Source organism: Phyllobates terribilis, unplaced genomic scaffold (assembly GCF_046119375.1).
Source record: "Phyllobates terribilis strain yellow unplaced genomic scaffold, ASM4611937v1 Scaffold_5__5_contigs__length_657084704, whole genome shotgun sequence".
Taxonomy (NCBI): Eukaryota; Metazoa; Chordata; class Amphibia; order Anura; family Dendrobatidae; genus Phyllobates; species Phyllobates terribilis.
Window position 1 is genome coordinate 61,906,391 of NW_027362765.1, and position 21,445 is coordinate 61,927,835.

The window sequence follows — 21,445 nt, forward strand, 5'->3', positions numbered from 1 at the left end:
ATGAAGTAGTGAGTGGACACTAAACTCACAAACAGAAGTACAGAGACAACAAGTTGGAGTTAGGGGCAGGTTCAGACACTGCAGGAAAAGGGAAGATACGAACATAGAGACAAACAAGTAACGGGCTAGGACACTGTTCAGACAGGAACTGAACCAGGAACAAGATACAGGAACGAGCCTGGGAACTCAGTCCCCAGGGTGGCAGAAACAGACAAGATACAGGACAGGACCTGGCAACTCAGTTGCACAAAACACACTGAAAGAAAGTGTTGCTCAGGCACCTCCTACTGGGTGGAGGGGGTTTAAGTATCCAGCGACTCACAGCAATAGGCTGGGGAGGCATTAGGACTGCCACACTGTAACTATAAGAATCAGGCAGTAACCGCGCCGCCGCCCTAAGCAATCAGACAAGAGACATGCACACAGCAGGTACTGGAGCAAAGTGTGCAGCCAGGACTGATAGGTAAGATGGCGGTCTTGCATGGTGGGAGGTGGTAAGCCATGCCAGCACGCCGCCAGTGATGTTACAGTTGGGTTCAGGTCTGGTGACTGTGGAGGCCAGGTCATCTGGCGTAGCACCCCATCACTCTCCTTCTTGGTCAAATAGCCCTTACACAGCCTGGAGGTGTGTTTGGGGTCATTGTCCTGTTGAAAAATAAATGATGGTCCAACTAAACGCAAACCGGATGGAATAGCATGCCGCTGCAAGATGCTGTGGTAGCCATGCTGGTTCAGTATGCCTTCAATTTTGAAAAAATCCCCAACAGTGTCACCAGCAAAGCACCCCCACACCATCACACCTCCTCCTCCATGCTTCACGGTGGGAACCAGGCATGTAGAGGTTGGAACCAAAGATCTCAAATTTGGACTCATCAGACCAAAGCACAGATTTCCACTGGTCTAATGTCCATTCCTTGTGTTCTTTAGCCCAAACAAGTCTCTTCTGCTTGTTGACAGTCCTTAGCAGTGGTTTCCTAGCAGCTATTTTACCATGAAGGCCTGCTGCACAAAGTCTCCTCTTAACAGTTGTTGGAGATGTGTCTGCTTCTAGAACTCTGTGTGGCATTGACCTGGTCTCTAATCTGAGCTGCTGTTAACCTGCGATTTCTGAGGCTGGTGACTCGGATAAACTTATCCTCAGAAGCAGAGGTGACTCTTGGTCTTCCTTTCCTGGGGCGGTCCTCATGTGAGACAGTTTCTTTGTAGCGCTTGATGGTTTTTGCAACTGCACTTGGGGACACTTTCAAAGTTTGCCCAATTTTTCAGACTGACTGACCTTCATTTCTTAAAGTAATGATGGCCACTCGTTTTTCTTTACTTAGAATTTGTATTATGGCAAGAAAAAGGCAGCTAACAGTCTATTCAGTAGGACTATCAGCTGTGTATCCACCAGACTTCTGCACAACACAACTGATGGTTCCAACCCCATTTATAAGGCAAAAAATCCCACTTATTAAACCTGACCGGGCACACCTGTGAAGTGAAGACCATTTCCGGTGACTACCTCTTGAAGCTCATCAAGAGAATGCCAAGAGTGTGCAAAGCAGTCATCAAAGCAAAAGGTGGCTACTTTGAAGAACCTAGAATATAAGACATATTTTCAGTTGTTTCACACTTTTTTGTTAAGTATATAATTCCACATGTGTTAATTCATAGTTTTGATGCCTTCAGTGTGAATGTACAATTTTCATAGTCATGAAAATACAGAAAAATCTTTAAATGAGAAGGTGTGTCCAAACTTTTGGTCTGTACTGTATATATATATATATATATGTTCTCTGTAAGTGACATACACATCACACACACGGTTCTGGTCCGCGCACGTCGTACTGATACAGCTCTGTTATATCCACACATAAACTACCCCTCATCCAGCACCATGACAACCAGCACAGCAGAGTCCTGCATCCACTGAGGCCCCTGATCATGTGACCCCTGACTCCTCCCCTCCTGTGACCTCATCACAGGTCCTGTGCGCACAGAACAGCCATATATGTGGTGGCGGCTCTGCAGGTGGAGGTATGTGGAGATCCCCCATTACTATTAACCCCCTCAGTGCTGCGGTCACATTCCAGGAGACAGAACGTGTTCCCGTCTGTGTCTCTATATCAGGATCTGTCTGTATTGGATTAGATTGGGTCACTTCCCTCCTGACGTCGCTCGCTGCTCTGTTACTGTACAGTCTCCATTATGGCCGTCGCCGGCTCCATGTTGTCACTATCAGGAGATATTAATGTTCTATCATTATCTGTTACTGACGTGTCCGGTTCTGCCGTCCTGATCTCTGTGGATGTTCCCGGCACTTTATAACTGCTTTGTTTTTGTGAAATATTTAATAAAAATTCTGATATTTTAGATTTTTCTTTTAGATTTGTTCTGTGTTTTTGGTGCTGGATTGGAGATATTCTGTGATAAATCTCTGTATGTGACTATAATGTGATTGTGTGTTATACCGGGGGCAGGACGGGGCCATGACTGGATGTAGTGATCATGTGAAGCCGGTAACAGCTCCGGAGATTTCTTACATGGGATCTTTATGATGTTACATCGTCATCTTCTCCCCATTCAGGTCCCTACAATATCTGATCCTCTCAGTGGAGATCTTCTATATAAGAGAATTCTCCTGATTGACCATCAAGGATGGATAGGGACAGGGACAAGATGGCGGAGAGGATATTACACCTCACCCTAGAGATCCTCTTCCGGCTTACTGGAGAGGTGAGAGATTCTGATGACGTCACATTACATCATTCTTATCTATGGGAATAACAGATGGACAGAACTGGAGAGGTGAGGACTCTGGAAATGTCTGTAGTGAGATTTATTAATGTGTCTCTCCATAACCAGGATTACACAGTAGTGAAGAAGACCTCTAGTGAGCGTTGTCAGGCCCCTGTGTCTGACGGATGGGGAAGACCCCTGAGCCCAATCACGGACCCTCCACCTCAGCCCCTGATACATGAGGACATCAATGACCAGAAGATCCTAGAACTCACCTACAAGATGATTGAGCTGCTGACTGGAGAGGTGACACTGCTGGGAATGCTGGGGCATTATACAGTAACGATATGAAGGGATCGGGGGAATGATGGTATCATTGTATGTGTCAGGTTCCTATAAGGTGTCAGGATATCACCGTCTATTTCTCCATGGAAGAGTGGGAGTATTTAGACGTGCACAAAGATCTGTACAAGGACGTCATGATGGAGGTTCCCCAGCCCCTCACATCACCAGGTAATAGACAGGACTAAATACACATGGCCTATACTTATCTGCATGTGAAGAATGAATTCAGTCCCTGTATGTGTTTCCTCCAGTTCTATCCAGTAAGAGGACAACACCAGAGAGATGTCCCCGTCCTCTTCTTCCACAGGACTGTAAAGAAGAAGATCCCAATGTTCCTCAGGATGATCAGGTAGATGGAGAGAAGGTGTCATGAAATCTCCCCTATGATGTGTAGACGGCTGTGTAGACACCAAACACCATAAAAGTCAATGGGGACTCGAACTTCAGTTCTGTAAAATGGCTGTAAATGGTTGGAGTAAGGGCTAGGGGCTGCCAAAGGAAGAAAAATGGGGGTAAGAGCAGGACCATTGACCTGCAAACAAATGTGGATAGGAAAATGACTTAAAGGCGTTATTTCACCATAGTAATCATGGTAAAATACGAAGTAAATGAATACCATAACATTCTTAACAGTACCCCCACAAAAACTGAGGCTTGCTACTGCCAGTTCAGTTAAACATTTCAGAGCATGGGGGAGATTATCCCCACAGAAGCAACTTACAAACGTCACCCACAGACCATGGGGCACAATACCCCCACAGAACCTGATTCACATTTCTTCCACAGAGCATGGGGAACAATACCCCCACATAAGATCATACTAAATTTCACACAGTGAGCATGTGACATGATACCCCAAATGTTCAAAAATGTATGCTACAGTACTGTGTGTACTGCAAATGCATCTGATGAAAACATAGTAGATCCCGAAGAGTTTACTTTGAAAAAATGACTGTTCAAAGCTGGAAACCACACCTGAATTAGGGCCTTTAGCACCAGTCTGGATTATACGATTATGTAAATTTTTTTTGGGGGGGGCCCTTAAAATGTAAGCCACAGAGCATTATGCACAATACCCCCACAGAAGAAGTTTAAAAATTTCAGCCTCAGAGCATGGGGAACAATACCCCCACATAAGATTACAGTACATTTCACCCACACAGCATGTTTTCACATTTCCCTGAGAGACCGGATTAAAAATTTTACACCTAGACAATGGGGCACACTACCCCCACAGCTCAAAAATGTCTGCTCCAGTAGCGTATATTACAAATGCTGCCGATGAAAAGCTGTTAGAATGATTTTGGATCGATAAAGATAAGTAATAAAGGGCGGATGGTTTTTCCAATATAATAGAATTTCATGGACAGTATAATATATATACCACATGTTTGGTCCTGCATGAGATAAATTCTTTTACTTCGTGCCATATAGCTCCTTCTTTTAGATTTTTCCCTCTAATGTGTGCCTGGCAAAAAGAACAATTACCATACCTGTAATTTCCAGTCAACGAATTTTCTTCTAACCATGTCATTTTTTTGGTAGTGCTTATAAATCCGCCCTTTATTTGTCAGATTTAGAGAACACTATAATTACATTTCCTCTAGTAAAGGCTCACCTAGATTGATTCAACACATTAAGGAGTGTCACAATGCAAACCCTCGTGTACTGCAATTTTCAGGCATTGAACAGTTAAAATACCCCATACAAGGGGGAAATCACAATCATTTACTGTTAGCAAGAGCAGGGAAATGGATATTAAAAGCAGAAGCCCAGGGCCCGTTAGGGCTAAATGAAAAGCTAGATATGGCAGTCTTTTTATAGAATATTGTAGAACATCTGTATGTTTTTAATTAATGGTTTTATGTTAATCAATTAACTTTTAATTATGTATACTAAACTCCTCCTATAAAGGAAGAAGCTTTTGCACTTCCTCTATAGTTTGGACCCATAGAAGCGTTTGTAAGACGCGAAACGGCCGTCGTCCTCTTGACTCCCCGCATGTCTCCCCTGCACCTCAGATAGACCGCTGCACCTGATTGTCCAGAACACTATGAAATAAAGGACTTTTTAGCCAAAGGACTTGGTGAGTGCTGCTATTCATTTTTTCTACTTGTTGCATAGATGCCATACTTTAGCCTTTGCACCACCATTATTGTCCGTTACTACTGCTGGTGTTCAGCTACATAAATATCACACAGTGGTGCCTGAAGATTTTTTCCATTCTCCTGTTGGACTCTCAGCCATCCAATCTCAAACCACCCACAGGCGGGGGGTTGCAGAGTACACACGAGTAATGGAGAATCAGGTTTCTATTCCGGAGATGCAACCTGATAAACGTGTACCACATCCAAGGGAGGCAGCAGTCAAGCAAATGAATCAATTTTCAACAGCTGATATTGCAAGACAGGAAAGCCATCAATGACAATTTAGAGGCTCTTTAATTGTAATGAGTAGTTAAATCCTTAAATGACCATTAGGCCCGGCCACAAATATTGGTGGAATATTCAAAGCAGCGCAACATGGCACACACGTCCCACATGGAGGCCCACTCGTTGGTGGTTAAGTGGTGTTCTGCAGAGCGACTCATGCGTGCATGCTGCAGCTGAAACTCCACTATTGTTTGCTACTGCTCGCACGGTCTCTCCAGCATATGCAAGGTGGAGTTCCACCTTGTTGGCACGTCACATATCAGCCCGTGAGCGGGAAGGCAGAAGTGACGCTGCAGCGCAAACAGGTGAGCAGCAGCAGGGTGAAAACGATAAAAGTGCGCACACACTGCCCGCACTTGCAGCAGCACCAACGTGTGCTGCTAGATGGGTGTCTCTAATAACAGACATAGTCTCTTAGAGAGGAGTTCACATTTATAGGGTCCTGGTATTTTGAGAGACGCCTTAACCTGGCTACCAGGTACACATGAATTGACCAATTTATGCGCTAAGATTTCTCATTTATTTCTATTTTTTACAGCAATAATGCTATTCAAATTTCATATATTTCATGTTCGCATACTTAGCGTTACAGTGTGCTGCTTTGTTTGTTAGTTGTATATGGAGGTAGCTGCTCCTGGTAAGCACCTGTTCACACCTATTTCTTGTTTTGGAAGTGCCGGACTGCTTTTTCTGTTTCTAGATTTATACAGGAGACCTGTGATAAAAACTTATTTCATTCTTGATCGTCATGTTCATTTATGACCTTTTCTGAGTGCTCAATTGGTCTGTGACTTTTACAATATTTGTTTCAGGGTACTGATCTGACTCATATTAATGCTACAGAGACATATGTGAGGGGTGATGAGCGGTGTAAAGAGGAGATTCCTACAGATAACCGCACAGGTGAGTAGTGACCACTAAATGCAGAGAAGTCACAGATTCTAATGTCATTGCTTGCAGAATTATTTGCCCTATTTATTAAGACTACATCCTATTTTGCAATGAGTTCCTATGCCTGGCTGTTAAAACACTTTAAATGCCACAATCAATATAGATCCTACATTTAGAAGGTTGTAAGAGGGTGAAGCTGTTACACCATGTTATGTGTTACACCAGTGGTACCACTACCACGCTACTACAGCATGCCGATGGTATTCATGGCAACTGGAGATCAAATAATGACCTTCGAGTATACCAAGTACAGTGTCCTGTTAGGATTCTGCAGGCATTCTGATAGTGTCAAATTGAAAGGTCTAATAATCTGCAATGCATTTCAGTTGCAGTGCATTAGATCAGTGATTAAACTAATAAAATTTAAGCTCTCATAAAGGGAGTAAGTTAAAAAAAAAAGTAAAAATATATATAAAAAAAAACACAAAATAAAGAACAAAAAAATATTACACCAATAAATACACATATTTGTGTAAAAATGAAAAAGTATGCTATTTTTTCATCATACACCAAGCAAAAAGAGGAATACATTGTGATCAAAAAGTTGTATGAAAATAAAAATGGTATCTACATCTCATCATGCAAAAAACAAGTCCTCGCTCCATTAGCAAAAAAATGCTCAGAATATGGTGATGCAAAAACTTTTTTTTTTCCTATAAAATTGATCTTAGTGAGCAAAAGTACCAACATATAAAAAAGAAACGATGTAAACGAGGTAGCGCTGTAATCGTACTGACCCGAAGAATAAAGCCATTTTATCACTTTTACCACACGGTGAACAGTGTAAAAAAAATTAAAAAAATCCTAAATTGTTATTTTTTATATTTTTTACTTATTCTGTTTCCTAAATGAAAGTAATTCTTCACATCCTGTTGATTTGTTCATTTTGCCTCCTAAAGATCACAGTAAGACTTGGATCACATTTATCCTGCCCTCGACGCTGAGCGCTTACACCGGGGTTTCTATGTGTACATCTCTGAAATACCTGATTACGAAACATTCCCTACAATAAGGCAGATGGAGTCACTTTGTCTGGCCTATGACCCAGCAGTGTCAGTCTTTTTAGGTGTATACAAAAGCGTGGTCGGCCACAGTTTTGTTCATCTCTGAAAAGATGGGACATTGGCAAACAGAGTCCAGAGTAACTCTGCTTGCATCATTATAGTGGTACTAGATGGTGGCCCGATTCTAACGCATCGGGTATTCTAGAATATGTATGCGGCCGACCGGGCGCGACTAATCAGCAAAGCAGTGTTTAAATGGGTTGTGCACTACTTTAAATTAACCCCCCAATGTATCCCCCCGGGGCCCCTAATGAATTTTGTAATTACGTCATGTTGTCAATACTGCTTGTGACAACATCGCTGACCACACGGCAAGTGTGAAGGGAGGACCGGGGAGCAGGCCTCCGGTCGGGGTACTTCTGCTGCGAGCAGCCGGGAGATGACCGGCTAGCACCGGTCATCTCCCAGCTGCGTCGCCGCTGATCTCCCGACGGTGGCCTGCGTGTTTCAAATCTAGCGCCAATTCGCAGCCGGGCTGCGCCAGTTGCTGTTTGGTTGCGGCCAGCTGGCCGCGACCAATTTGAGAAGCGGTGTTTTAAATTTCGCGCCAGTATCGCTGATTGGTCGCACCCGCCCGGCCGTGACCAATCAGCGAAGCGTGTTTCAAATCCGGCGCGAATTCACGGCCGGACTGTGCTCAGTGCTGATTGGTGGCGGCCACCGGCCGCGATCAATCAGGACAGCGGTGTTTTAAATCTCGCGCCTATATCGCTGATTGATCGCGGCTGGCGGCCGCAACCAATCACGAACCGTGTTAGTGAGGACTCGTGAACGGCGCTCCCTGTGCGGGTACTAGCGCCGGTCATCTCCCGGCTGCATCGCCGCTGACCTCCGTGGGGCAGATGAGCCGCTAACGGCCGCCATCTTGTTCTGAAATCCCGCGTCGCTGATTGGCCGCGGCCGGACGAATCAGCGACGCAGGATTTCCTGGACAGACAGACAGACTCGATAAGCCGATTATATAGTAGATTGAGGGATACTGGACAGTGTGGTCTGCTTTTTGGTTCATTAACGATGGCTTGTGGTGGGTATGGGTGCCTCTGCACTGCTGTACTTTGCTGAGAGCTCTGGCTGTGTGGGGTTTTACTCTTTATTGATGTCTTTTATTATTTTTTATTGTGCTATTCACTTTTATTCTAATGATGTGATTGTAGCATGGCGCTTTTGCACTGCTGTATTCTACATAGAGCTTATGTGTTTTTAGGTGTCATTTCTATAACTGAGGATATTATAGTACTTATCGTGTGATTCATTCTTATAATCATGTTCTAGGTCCCCTGATTATATTTTGTTTCTATATTTGTGCAAGTGCTGTACCCCTATTGTGTGATCAATTTATTATATGTTATTAATTATAATGTTATGGAAAAAGGGAAAGAAAAATTATATTGACTCACCAAGTGTAGAAAATGCCTTTGATTAGGGAGCGGTGTACGGAGGCTTCAGACCGTCTACTGGGCAGAAATTGTAGCAAAACCGAAGTAGGATCCAGCATCCGCAGAAAAAGGTAAGTTAAAAAATTACTTTACAGTTATATGAAAAAGTTTGGGCACCCCTATTAATCTTAAGCTTAATGTTTTATAAAAATTGGTGTTTTTGCAACACCTATTTCAGTTTGATATATGTAATAACTGTTGGACACAGTAATGTTTCTGCCTTGAAATCAGGTTTATTGTACTAACAGAAAATGTGCAATCTGCATTCAAAAAAATTTGACAGGTGCATAAGTATGGGCACCCTTATCATTTTCTTGTTTTAAATACTCTTAGCTACTTTTTACTGACTTACTAAAGCACTTTTTTGGGTTTTGTAACCTCATTGAGCTTTGAACTTCATAGCCAGGTGTATGCAATCATGAGAAAAGCTACTTAAAGTGGCCACTTGCAAGTTGTTCTCCTGTTTGAATCTCCTCTGAAGAGTGGCATCATGGGCTCCTCAAAACAACTGTCAAATGATCTGAAAACAAAGATTATTCAACATAGTTGTTCAGGGGAAGGATACAAAAAGCTGTCTCAGAGATTTAACCTGTCAGTTTCCACTGTGAGGAACATAGTAAGGAAAAGGAAGAACACAGGGACAGTTCTTGTTAAGGCCAGAAGTGGCAGGCCAAGAAAAACATCAGAAAGGCAGAGAAGTAGAATGGTGAGATCAGTCAAGGACAATCCTCAGACCACCTCCAGAGAGCTGCAGCATCAACTTGCTGCGGATGGTGTCACTGTGCATCGGTCAACTATACAATGCACTTTGCACAAGGAGAAGCTGTATGGGAGAGTGATGCGAAAGAAGCCGTTTCTGCAAGCACGCCACAAACAGAGTCGGCTGAGGTATGCAAAAGCACATTTGGAGAAGCCAATTTCTTTTTGGAAGAAGGTCCTGTTGACTGATGAAACCAAGATTGAGTTGTTTGGTCATACAAAAAGGCGTTATGCATGGCGGCAAAAAAACACAGCATTCCAAGAAAAACACTTGCTACCCACAGTAAAATTTGGTGGAGGTTCCATCATGCTTTGGGGTCTGTGTGGCCAATGCCGGCACCGGGAATCTTGTTAAAGTTGAGGGACGCATGGATTCCACTCAGTATCAGCAGATTCTTGACAATAATGTTCAAGAATCAGTGATAAAGTAGAAGTTATGCAGGGGATGGATCTTTCAGCAAGACAATGATCCAAAACACCGCTCCAAATCTACTCAGGCATTCATGCAGAGGAACAATTACAATGTTCTGGAATGGCCATCCCAGTCCCCAGACCTGAATATCATTGAACATCTGTGGGATCATTTGAAGAGGGCTGTCCATGCTCGGCGACCATCAAACTTAACTGAACTGGAATTGTTTTGTAAAGAGGAATGGTCAAAAATACCTTCATCCAGGATCCAGGAAATCATTAAAAGCTACAGGAAGCGACTAGAGGCTGTTATTTTTGCAAAAGGAGGATCTACTAAATATTAATGTCACTTTTCTGGTGAGGTGCCCATACTTATGCACCTGTCAAATTTTGTTTGAATGCAGATTGCACATTTTCTGTTAGTACAATAAACCTCATTTCAAGGCAGAAACATTACTGTGTCCAACAGTTATTACATATATCAAACTGAAATAGCTGTAGCAAAAACACCAATTTTTATAAAACATTAAGCTTAAGATTAATAGGGGTGCCCAAACTTTTTCATATAACTGTATTTATGACCATAAAAAAGGAGAAGAGGAAAACACGAATAAAATCATAAGGGAAACCTAATTGACAACAAAGGTCTACGCGTTTCGAGCTACAAAGAGCTCTTAGTCCTGACTTGAAATGCTTAAACCCATATTGTCCATTAGATTTCCCTTATTATTTTATTCATGTCTTCCTCTTATTTTTTATGGTTGTAAATAAAGTCATGTTTTAACTTACCTTTTTCTACAAACGTTGAATCCTTCTTCGGTTTTGCACTAATTATAATGTGCCATTGTATTACTTACCATTGACCTAAAAAGTTTTTCTAATTTTTGTTATTTTTAGTGTGGGTCTTTTTTGTCTAGTTTTGATAACTAATTGCATCATTATAGTGACTGGATACGTTTTTAGCTCCATCTGAATCAAGTATTTTAGATGGTGTTACGGATCCGGGTGATGGAACCTCTGTGCTGTGATACAAGGAGGACCAGAGGGGTGTAACTAAGTGCCTACCTGGACCGACCCTGGCCACACGGCGGCTTTTTCGACTCCATGAACCAAGGAGGGACTGGGAAGGTGAACCAGGTGCCACTCTGGGACCGACCTTGTGTGAGAGCAGGCGACTCCCAAGGGACTGATGACTGAGGCCGACAGGCACAGCAAATGAGCATGACTTGTAGACAGGCAGGTGAGGCGGGTAGACAGGCACGGCCGATAGGCTGGCTGGTGTGCACCCCGGGCAGACGCAGAAGGGGAGCCGGAGGACTCCAGACCGCGGCGGTGAGGGGAATCAGCGTCTCTGCCCAGCAGGAGGCAGAGACTCCGACGCTACAGTACCCCCCTTTTACGCCTCCTCTTTTTTAGGCCCGCAAGAAATTTTTGTAGAAGACGAGGGGCATGAATGTTCTCCCTGGGCTCCCAAGACCTCTCCTCAGGACCAAACCCCTTCCAATCCACAAGAAAGAAAGTCTTTCCTCTTACCCTCTTGGTGGCCAAACTATTCTCTACCTCGAAGACGTCCTCAGCGGAGACTGGAGCTGGAGTGGTACCTGTATCGTCAGAGAAAGGATTAAGGACAACAGGTTTGAGGAGAGACACGTGAAAGGAATTGGGAATCCGTAAAGAGGCAGGGAGTTTCTGCTTGTACGCCACTGGATTTATTTGGTTTAAAATCTCGAAAGGACCGTTGAACCGCGGGCCCAACTTGTATGATGGCATCTTGAGACGGACATATTTTGAGGAAAGCCAGACCTTGTCTCCCGGATGAAACAGAGGCGGATCCAGACGTCTCTGATCAGCATGCTTCTTCATCCGTTCGGAGGACTGAAGAAGCGCAGATCTAGTGTCTTCCCAAATCACCGAAAAGTCACGGACGAGAAACTCCGCAGCAGGATTGTCCACTGAAGTAGAGACGGGAAACGGATTTCGGGGGTGTCGACCGTAAACCACAAAGAACGGAGACTTAGCAGAGGACTCACTCACATGGTTGTTATAAGAACACTTTGGGCGGTCTGCAAGTAAGCGAGGTTTTTATAGTCAGTGTAGATGACCACTGAGTGCAGAGCTCCCTCAAGCAAATAGCGCCACTCCTCCAGCGCTAATTTGATGACCAGCAATTCTCAATCTCCTATGGAGTAATTGCGCTCAGACAGAGAAAAGAGTTTGGAGAAGATGTTAGAACCCTCCTGTTTGTTTTTTCCATCTTGTATTTTGCGGTCACGTGACCACCTGGCTTTATATTCCAGCTCCTCCCTTATGGCTGTGCTGGACTTCAGTGTTTGACTGTTTCTCTAGCCTGGTGCTTCGGTGCCTTTCTCTGTCAGTTTGCTTGGTCCTCTGCGACCTCTAGTACATTTTTGTCAGTTTGTCTTTTTGTGTTCTGCAACAACTTCTCTGTTTAGGAGGTGTCCCATTTTTGTCCCAGTCCTTAGTTCTTTTAGGGACCCCTCCCTTAATTCTATAGGTCTTCGTTCAGACTAGCCGAGGACTAAGGCGGGTCTGTTCGCTAGGAACAGGCAGCCCGCTACATTGTAGGGATTCAGCTTAATGTTACTGTAGGGACAGCTTTCACCTATCTTTCCTTTGTACTTGTTGCAGATCATAACAGAAGAAGTCGCAGGTCATCATTCGCCTGGACGAGGATTTCTGGGTGAGCAGTGCTCTGGCCCCGGAGGAAGAGGCATCAACCACCAGAAAGAACTGTTTATTGCAATCTGGACGATGTAGCATTGGAGCGGAGGAGAAGGCTTATTTAAGAGAGACAAAGGCACTTTCCGCCTCGGAACTCCACTCCCTGGGATTTGCTCCTTTACGAGTGAGAGCAGAGATGGGAGCAGTCCGGGAGGAGAAATGAGGAAAGAAGAGGCGGTAATAGTTAGCGAATCCCAGAAACCGCTTTATAGCCTTCAACCGCTCAGGTCGGTGCCACTTTAAGACAGCAGACAGCTTCTCGGGATCCATCCGCAGTCCGGTCTCAGAGATGATATACCCCAAAAATGGCAGGGAGGTCTGCTCAAAGAGGCATTTCTCGTACTTGGCATACAGGCGATTCTTCCGAAGCCTCAGCAGTACCTGACGAACATCCCTCCAGTGAGAGGGTTGATCAGGGAAGAACACCAAGATATCGTCCAGGTACACCACCACGCAGGAATTCAGGAGATCTCGGAAGATGTCGTTCACTAATTCCTAGAAGACGGCTGGAGCATTACAGAGACCAAAAGGCATCACGCGGTACTTGTAGTGACCATCGCCAGTGTTGAATGCCGTCTTCCACTCGTCTCCCTGGTGAATCCAGACCAGATTGTATGCCCCAAGAAGATTGAGCTTAGTGAAGATCTTCGCGCCTTTTAGGCGGTCAAACAGCTCCGAGATGAGCGGCAGGGGGTACTTATTTTTGATGGTAATCTGGTTTAGTCCCCTATAGTCGATACATGGACGAAGAGAGCTGTCTTTCTTTTTGACGAAGAAGAATCCTGCTCCAGCCGGAGAGGTGGATTTCTGGAAAATCCCCTAGCAAGATTCTCTTCTATGTACTCTGACATAGCACTGGTCTCGGCCAGCGACAAGGGGTAGATTCGCCCTCGAGGAGGTGAAGCACCAGGTATTAGGTCGATGGGGCAATCATACGGCCTATGAGGTGGTAGTGTCTCTGCCTCCTTTTTATCAAAGACGTCCGCATATGACCAGTAGGGTGCCGGCAGGCCAGGTAGGTTAGCTGGAGTAGACGGAGGTCGAGCAGGACGAACCGGAACCAGACAGGACTTATGACATTCCTGACCCCAACGGAGCACCTCACCTGAGCTCCAATTCAGGATGGGCTCATGTCTCTGTAACCAAGGCAGACCAAGCAAAAGGGGATGAGAGAGACCGGACAGTACGTAAAAGGAGATCCTCTCCGAATGTAGCATTCCCACCTGAAGAGTTACAGGCTCAGTGACAAACAAGATGGTCTCAGAGAGAAGCTTTCCATCCACAGAGGAAACCGCTAAAAGATCAGCCAGACGTATGGTAGGAATCTGAAATCACTCCACAACAGCCTGTTGAATGAGGTTCCCAGCAGCTCCGGAATCCAGATAGGCAGTTTCGAAGAACCGGATCTCACCACAGGTAACCGAAACAGACAGAGTCAAGGGCGGAGAGGAAGAAGTTTTGCCTAGGACGACCTCTCCGAGCGGTCCTAGACACTGGAGTTTCCCGGTCTCACCAGACAGGAGCGGATAAGATGTTCTGTACTGCCACAGTAGAAGTAACTCCCCTCGGCGCGGCGGATCTCCTGGCGAGACTTGACCATCTTAAATTGGTCTATTTGCATAGACTCTGAAGAAGACACCAGAGGGGATGCTGGTTGCGAGACTGGCATTTGGAAGGTTGGTGCGAGGTGCAGGGGTCTTCTCTCACGGCTCGCCTCCTTAGAACGCTCCTGAAAACGGATGTCAATCCGTGTACCTAATGACACCAGGTCGTCCACAGATGGAGGTATGTCACGACCAGCTAGCTCATCCTTGATCCGTCCGGTAAGGCCCTCCCAAAAGGTGGACACCAGAGCTTCATTGTTCCAGGCAAGTTCAGATGCAAGGGTGCGGAAGCGCACGGCATACTGTCCCACAGAGAGACTCCCTTGGCGGAGTCGGAGAAGAGAGGAGGCAGTCAAAGATTTTCGTCCAGGCTCATCGAGCACCTTCCGGAAAGCCACGAGGAAGGCCTGGAGATCGGACACCAGAGGATCCCTTCTCTCCCACAGAGGGTTAAGCCACGCCAATGCCTCTCCGGTGAGATGAGACATGATGAATGCTACCTTGGCCCGGTCAGAGGTGAACTGGTGTGGCAGGAGCTCAAAGTGCAGCGTGCACTGATTTATGAAGCCCCGCCATAGGGCAGGGTCACCACCAAAATGTGGAGGCGCAGAAAGCCGGTGTCCAAAGCTGGATGCCACAGCGCCACTGGGTTGAGGTGCCACCGGAGCGGGTGCCGCTCGGTTAGAGGCGGACATAGTCGGGGTGGACAGTGCGTCCAGGCGGGAGTTGACTGTCCGCAGATAGGACAGGATAGCATCCTGTTGGTACCGGTCTGGGAGCGAAGGAGCCTGGGAGCCACCGGATTCCATAGCCTGTGCAAACTGTTACGGATCCGGGTGGTGGAACCTCTATGCTGTGATACAAGGAGGGACCAGAGGGGCGTAACTAAGTGCCTACCCGGACCGACCCTGGCCACACGGCGGCTTTGTCGACTCCGTGAACCAAGGAGGGATCGGGAAGGTGAACCAGGTGCCACCCTGGGACCGACCTTGTGTGAGAGCAGGCGACTCCCACGGGACTAATGGCCGAGGCTGACATGCACAGCAGATGAGCACGGCTGGTAGACAGGCAGGTAAGGCGGGTAGGCAGGCTGGTGGGCATGGCAGATAGGCAGGCTGGTAGTCATGGCAGATAGACAGGCTGGCGGGCACGGCTGATAGACAGGCTGGCGGGTACTGGAACCTGAGGACTGAGGAGAGTGTTAGCACACAAACAACAATCTTGCACAGGCACCTCCATTTTGGAGGCGGTGCCTTGTATAGGGGAAGTCCTCCGGCCATTGGCCGGGGACTCTTTAGGACGGCGCGAGCGGCCCCATTAAGAGGGAGGGAGCGCGCTTTAAGCACAGTGCCCGGGGAACTGCTTGTGGTGCGCGCACCCCGGGCCGACGCAGGAGGGGAGCCGGAGGATGCCGGACCGTGACCACGGCAGTGAGAGAGTCGGCGTCTCTGCCCGGCAGGAGTCAGAGACGCTGACACTACAGTTGGAAACCCTGATGTAAGTGCTCAGCATAGAGCACAAGAGAAATGCATTAAGAGTGATCCAAAATGTTATGTGCTGCAAATGCTACTAGAAAAGAATTCAACTCAATCCATAAAAAAAAAGCCCTCACTCGAGTCCGTCATCTGTTAATGGAAAAATAGGAGGTTTTCACATTAATGGCAGCACAAAGGCTCTGGAAAAGTGACAGGTCTTCTCACAAGAGAAGTCCAACGAAATCTGCTCTCCCATTTTCTCCTAATAGCCCTTTTAAAAATTAAGAAATTGAGGTTAAAAAAATCTTTTTACTGAAAAAAAATATAATTTTTAATTTCCATAACTCAATGTTACACAATTCCAAGAATCACTTGTGGGTTTCAAATGCTCACTACACCCCTAAACGAATTCTTCAAGAGGTAAGGTTTCCAAAATGGATTTACTTCTAGGGAGTGTCTGCTCTCAGGGGCGTTAGTTTGACTTCGTTTTTAATTTTTCTCTTATGTGTATTTTGAATAAATATAGAAGATAATACCTTTTATCCTGAGTGCTAAACGACATCCATTGACTTGGGGAAGATGGCCCTGCTATTTTGCTTCTTGCACCATGGATGCACTCCAAAAGTGAAGTGTTGCTGCTTCCCTTTCGAGTCCTGCCATGTGTCCAAACAGCACTACATGTGGGCTATCTGTGTACAGTCATGGCCAAAAGTATTGAGAATGAGACAAATAGTAATTTTTCCAAAGTTTACTGCTTCATTTTTTGTAATGGCAATTTGCATATACTCCTGAATGTCAAAGAGTGATCAGCTTAACAGCAATTACTGTACTTGCAAAGTCAATATTTGCCCAGAAAATTAACTTTAACCCCCAAAACACATTTCAACATCATTCCAGTCCTGCCTTAAAAGGAGCAGCTCACATCGTTTTAGTGATTGATCCATTAACACAGGTGTGGGTGTTGATGAGGACAGGGCTGGCGATCAATCAGTCATGATTAAGTAAGAATGACATCACTGGACACTTTAAAAGGAGGCTGGTTCTTGGTATCATTGTTTCTCTTCAGTTAACCATGGTTATCTCTAAAGAAACACGTGCAGCCATCATTGCACTGCACAAAAATGGCCTAACAGGGAAGAGTATCGCAGCTACAAAGATTGCACCTCAGTCAACAATCTATCGCATCATCAAGAACTTCAAGGAGAGAGCTTTCATTGTTGTCAAAAAGGCTCCAGGGCGCCCAAGAAAGACCAGCAAGCGCCAGGACCGTATCTTAAAACTGTTTCAGCTGCGGGATCGGACTACCAGCAGTGCCGAGCATGCTCAGGAATGGCAGCAGGCTGGTGTGAGTGCTTCTGCACGCACTGTGAGGCGGAGACTCTTCGAGCAAGGGCTGGTTTCAAGGAGGGCAGCAAAGAAGTCACTTCTCTCCAGACAAAACATCAGGGACCGACTGATATTCTGCAAAAGGTACAGGGAGTGGACTGCTGAGGACTGGGGCAAAGTCATTTTCTCTGATGAATCCCCTTTTTGATTGTTTGGGACATCTGGAAAACAGCTTATTCGGAGAAGAAGAGGTGAGCGCTACCACCAGTCTTGTCTCATGCCAACTATAAAGCATCCTGAAACCATTCATGTGTGGGGTTGCTTCTCAGCCAAGGGAATCGGCTCACTCACAGTCTTGCCTAAAAACACAGCCATGAATAAAGAATGGTACCAGAATGTCTTCCAAGAGCAACTTCTCCCAACCGTCCAAGAGCAGTTTGGCGCCCAACAATGCCTTTTCCAGCATGATGAAGCACCTTGCCATAAAGCAAAGGTGATAACTAAATGGCTCATGGAACAAAACATAGAGATTTTGGGTTCATGGCCTGGAAATTCCCCAGATCTTAATCCCATTGAGAACTTGTGGTCAATCATCAAGAGACGGGTGGACAAACAAAAACCAACAAATTCTGGCAAAATACAAGCATTGATTATGCAAGAATGGACTGCTATCAGTCAGGATTTGGTCCAAAAGTTGATTGAGAGCATGCCAGGGAGAATTACAGAGGTCTTGAAGAAGAAGGGGCAACACTGCAAATATTGACTTGCTGCATTAACTCATTCTAACTGTCAATATAACCTATTGGTACTCATAATATGATTGCTATTATATTTCTGTATGTGATATAAACATCAGACAAACACTAATAAAAACCAGAGGCCAGCAGATCATGTGAAAATATAATTTTGGTTTCATTCTCAAAACTTTTGGCCATGACTGTACATGACTCGCCCCCTGGGCCGTGGGGCACGCGGATCCGGGCAATAGGGAAACGATGGGGGTAGTAGTGGCGGCCCGGTCCCGCGGCTCAGGGTGGTCAGGCCAATGGTAGTCTGCTATGTACTGGTTGATAATGTCCGACTACGCCACCCGTGGATTTGCGGTCATTAGGAACCGCCGCTGCAGGGCAGACCGCTGGGGCTGATGATACATGCAGCTGGGATGGTGTGACTCCCCACGGGAAGAGTGCAGCCCCAGGGCAGTGTGGTGGATGGTGTGAGTGATGGTAGTGAGAGTCCCAGTACCGGTAGTGCTGGAGGCGCGAAGGAGCACACAGACAATAGGTTGCAGTCCAGGGTCTTTACTGAAACAGGTAAACTGACCCATAAACAGTCCCAGCTAGGAGGGGACCTGGATGTCTGAGAGCAACGGGGAAATTGGCGCTGGTCAGGGTGAGGGTGTAGGCCTACCGTGCTCTCTGCGCTCCTTCTGGCTATCTCCTCGTTATAGGGTAACAGCCCACGTTTCCGAGCTCTCCGTGTATTCTCGCCTGTATGACCTGCGACGTGGGTTCCTTTCTGCTCCCAGCCTTGTACGGCTTTGCTGGTCCCTTCGGTTGTGGCAGGGCCTCCAGGCTTCTTAGGCCAAGGAATATACAGTCCCTTGCGAACTGGTTATCTGCTGGAGGATGTAGAATCCTCCCAGCCTCAGACACCAAAGTCTGGTAAAGTAAGTCTTTTATCTGCCAAGACAGGCTCTCTTCGCCTCTTGTCTCTGGCTTGTGGCTCTCCTCCTGCCACACTTCCTCTTAGGTGCAACACAACTGTCTGTCCCTGCTCTGCTCCGGGACACGTCTCAGTGCTGAGACAGGCCTTCAAGTTCTTTCTAACCCTGCCCCCAGCACCAGCTTTTATAGGGGCAGCCTGCTCCCCCTACTGGCCTGAGACAGGAGGCATTGCATGCTAATGTTCCCCTGACTAGAGAACCTCCCCCTTGCTCTCAGACACAGCTTTATTACATTTTGTGGGGTGACACATTCCCCCCTAGTGAAATTTAGTACTCCGGGACTAAACAGTAAACAAAGACAATATGCATAACCATAAAACATTAATAGACAGACGACGCACAAATTGAGTTCTTAAGGTCACAGTGTGGTCTGTGACCGGGTGTCCATATCACCAATACAACGGGGAGCCTTAACCAGGTGGGGGTAGTAGTGGCGATCCGGTCCCGTGGCTCAGGGTGGTCAGACCAGTGGCAGTCTTTTAGATGTTTTAGATAATGTCCGACTACGCCACCCGTGGATTGCGGTTATTAGGAACCGCCGCTGCATGCAGACCGCTGGGGCTGATGAGGTGTGCAGCTAGGGTAGTGTGACTCCCCACGGGAAGAGTGCGGCCCCAGGGCAGTGTAGTGGATGGTGGGAGTGATGGTGGTGAAGGTCCCAGTACCGGTAGTGCCGGAGGAGCGAAGGAGCACACGGACAACAAGTTACAGTCCAGGGTCTTTACTCACAGTTCGTATACTCCAAGTCACTTCCGTCGGCAGTGACCGCCCGAGCCGTGCTGCGTCCACCAGGTGAGGGGCTCGGTCAACTCCCAGGCAGTTCAGGAGCATGGCACAGGACCCCCTTTAATCCTTTCTCTGGCCTGCCTCACCAGTGACCCACTTTTGTCCAGCTGCCGCGGACTCGTGCGGTTAAACGTGGGCCCCGTCCTCCGCTGTCCTATATGGTGCCTTCCTAGCAGGTTTGATGAGGTGTCGCACCAATAGATGATCACGACGACCGGTCTTTGGCTGAGGGTAGTTTCTCCTCCACCAACTTGGGATCCGGTACCCTTAATCTGCCTGACCCTTCACCCTGGATTCTCGTGGGTTCTTAGGGTCCCTTCCACCTTCTTGTTCCTGAGCACTTCTGTTTCTCTCTCTCTTTCTTTGCAGTTCCTTTCTGTTTCTGTTCCTTTCTGTTCCTTTCTCTTGGAGCTGAGATGAGCCAAAATCTCAGCTCCCCTTCACCTCCTCCTCGGCCTCTCACTAGGCCCTTCTGGAGTAGAGCTCCTACAGAGCCTCTACTCCCTGTCTTCTCCTCTCTGGACAGAACCTAGATCTAAGATGGTGCCCACCTTTTATACCTCCCTCTGACCATGAGCCCAGGTGACCAGCAACCAATGAGCTCCTTCCTACGCTCAGGAACCAACCCCTATCTGCCCCTACAGCACTGGGTGTTCCACCCCCCCTCCCCACTCCAGGCAGGGACATAGTCGGTCGTGCCTGCACTTATGTCTAGTGGGAGCACCGTTGAGCTGTCCCTCGGAAATGGGGTGTGTGTGCTGTATGCAGCTAACTGAGCCCTGGTCCATACTCCATCCTTACCCGGGAGTGGAATATCACACCTCTGGACTGAGGTGCAATACCCCTGTAGCGGCGAACCCTCGGAGCGCTACATTCCCCCCTGGTAAAGCACAGCACGTCCTCGGGCTGGAAAAGAGCAAAAACAGTCGATTACAGGACATGCAAAACTTTTTAAAACTTTTTACATTTAGAAACGGACGACATTGTTCAACTCCCTTTATGTGACACACTTTTCTTTTCTTGTCACACTATTATAAAACACATACTAATACTTCTGGAACTCTTTTGTCACTTATCATATAAAACGGTCTCAAAATTATGTAAAACATTTTCTAGCAGCATATTAAACTCTTCATATAAAACATTTTTTAAATAAGACACATTCTTGTATCCTTGGATCATGGCCGCGGTGCAACTTGCGACCAGGTGTTCTTTCTTCTTCTAAGTGCAACAGTCCAGCAAATTTGCCTTGAGGTAGACGTTGCAGTCTTTTTTATAAAACCAGTAGGGGGCGCTTTAAGAAGCGCAACTATATACAAAGGGGTGGCCGCTCTCAGTCCTCGGCCAGTTTTGGGAAGGGAAATGGCTGCTCACAGTCCTCAGCCTGGTAGGGGATGTAGGGGATAACTTTCACACAGTCCTATATCAGTCCCAATAGGGACCACACTCAATTTGAAACAGTCCCACACAGTTCTCTGTACCATGACGGGTAACTATATACAGTTCAATTTACCGTTCACTGGTAACGGTGTCCTCCTGAAGCTCCTTCTTCCTCATGATCTTCAGGCCCGTCCGGGCCCTCTTGGTACTCAGAGTCCGAGTAGTGCTGTTCCTCCTCCTCTACTACTCTGTGGACGTGGAGGGCGTACCATCCCTTCATGCCTTGG

General features: G+C 46.6%; 1 protein-coding gene across 1 annotated transcript in view; it reads left to right on the forward strand.

Annotated features, from left to right (window-relative positions):
• LOC141272037 (uncharacterized) overlaps positions 1–21,445 on the forward strand; it is a 234,212-nt gene that overhangs the window by 111,198 nt on the left and 101,569 nt on the right. The window contains exons 5-6 of the mRNA XM_073682327.1: positions 3,318–3,415; positions 6,311–6,401. Of these exons, the coding sequence (XP_073538428.1) occupies positions 3,318–3,415; positions 6,311–6,401 (189 nt within the window). The remainder of the gene's footprint in view (positions 1–3,317; positions 3,416–6,310; positions 6,402–21,445) is intronic.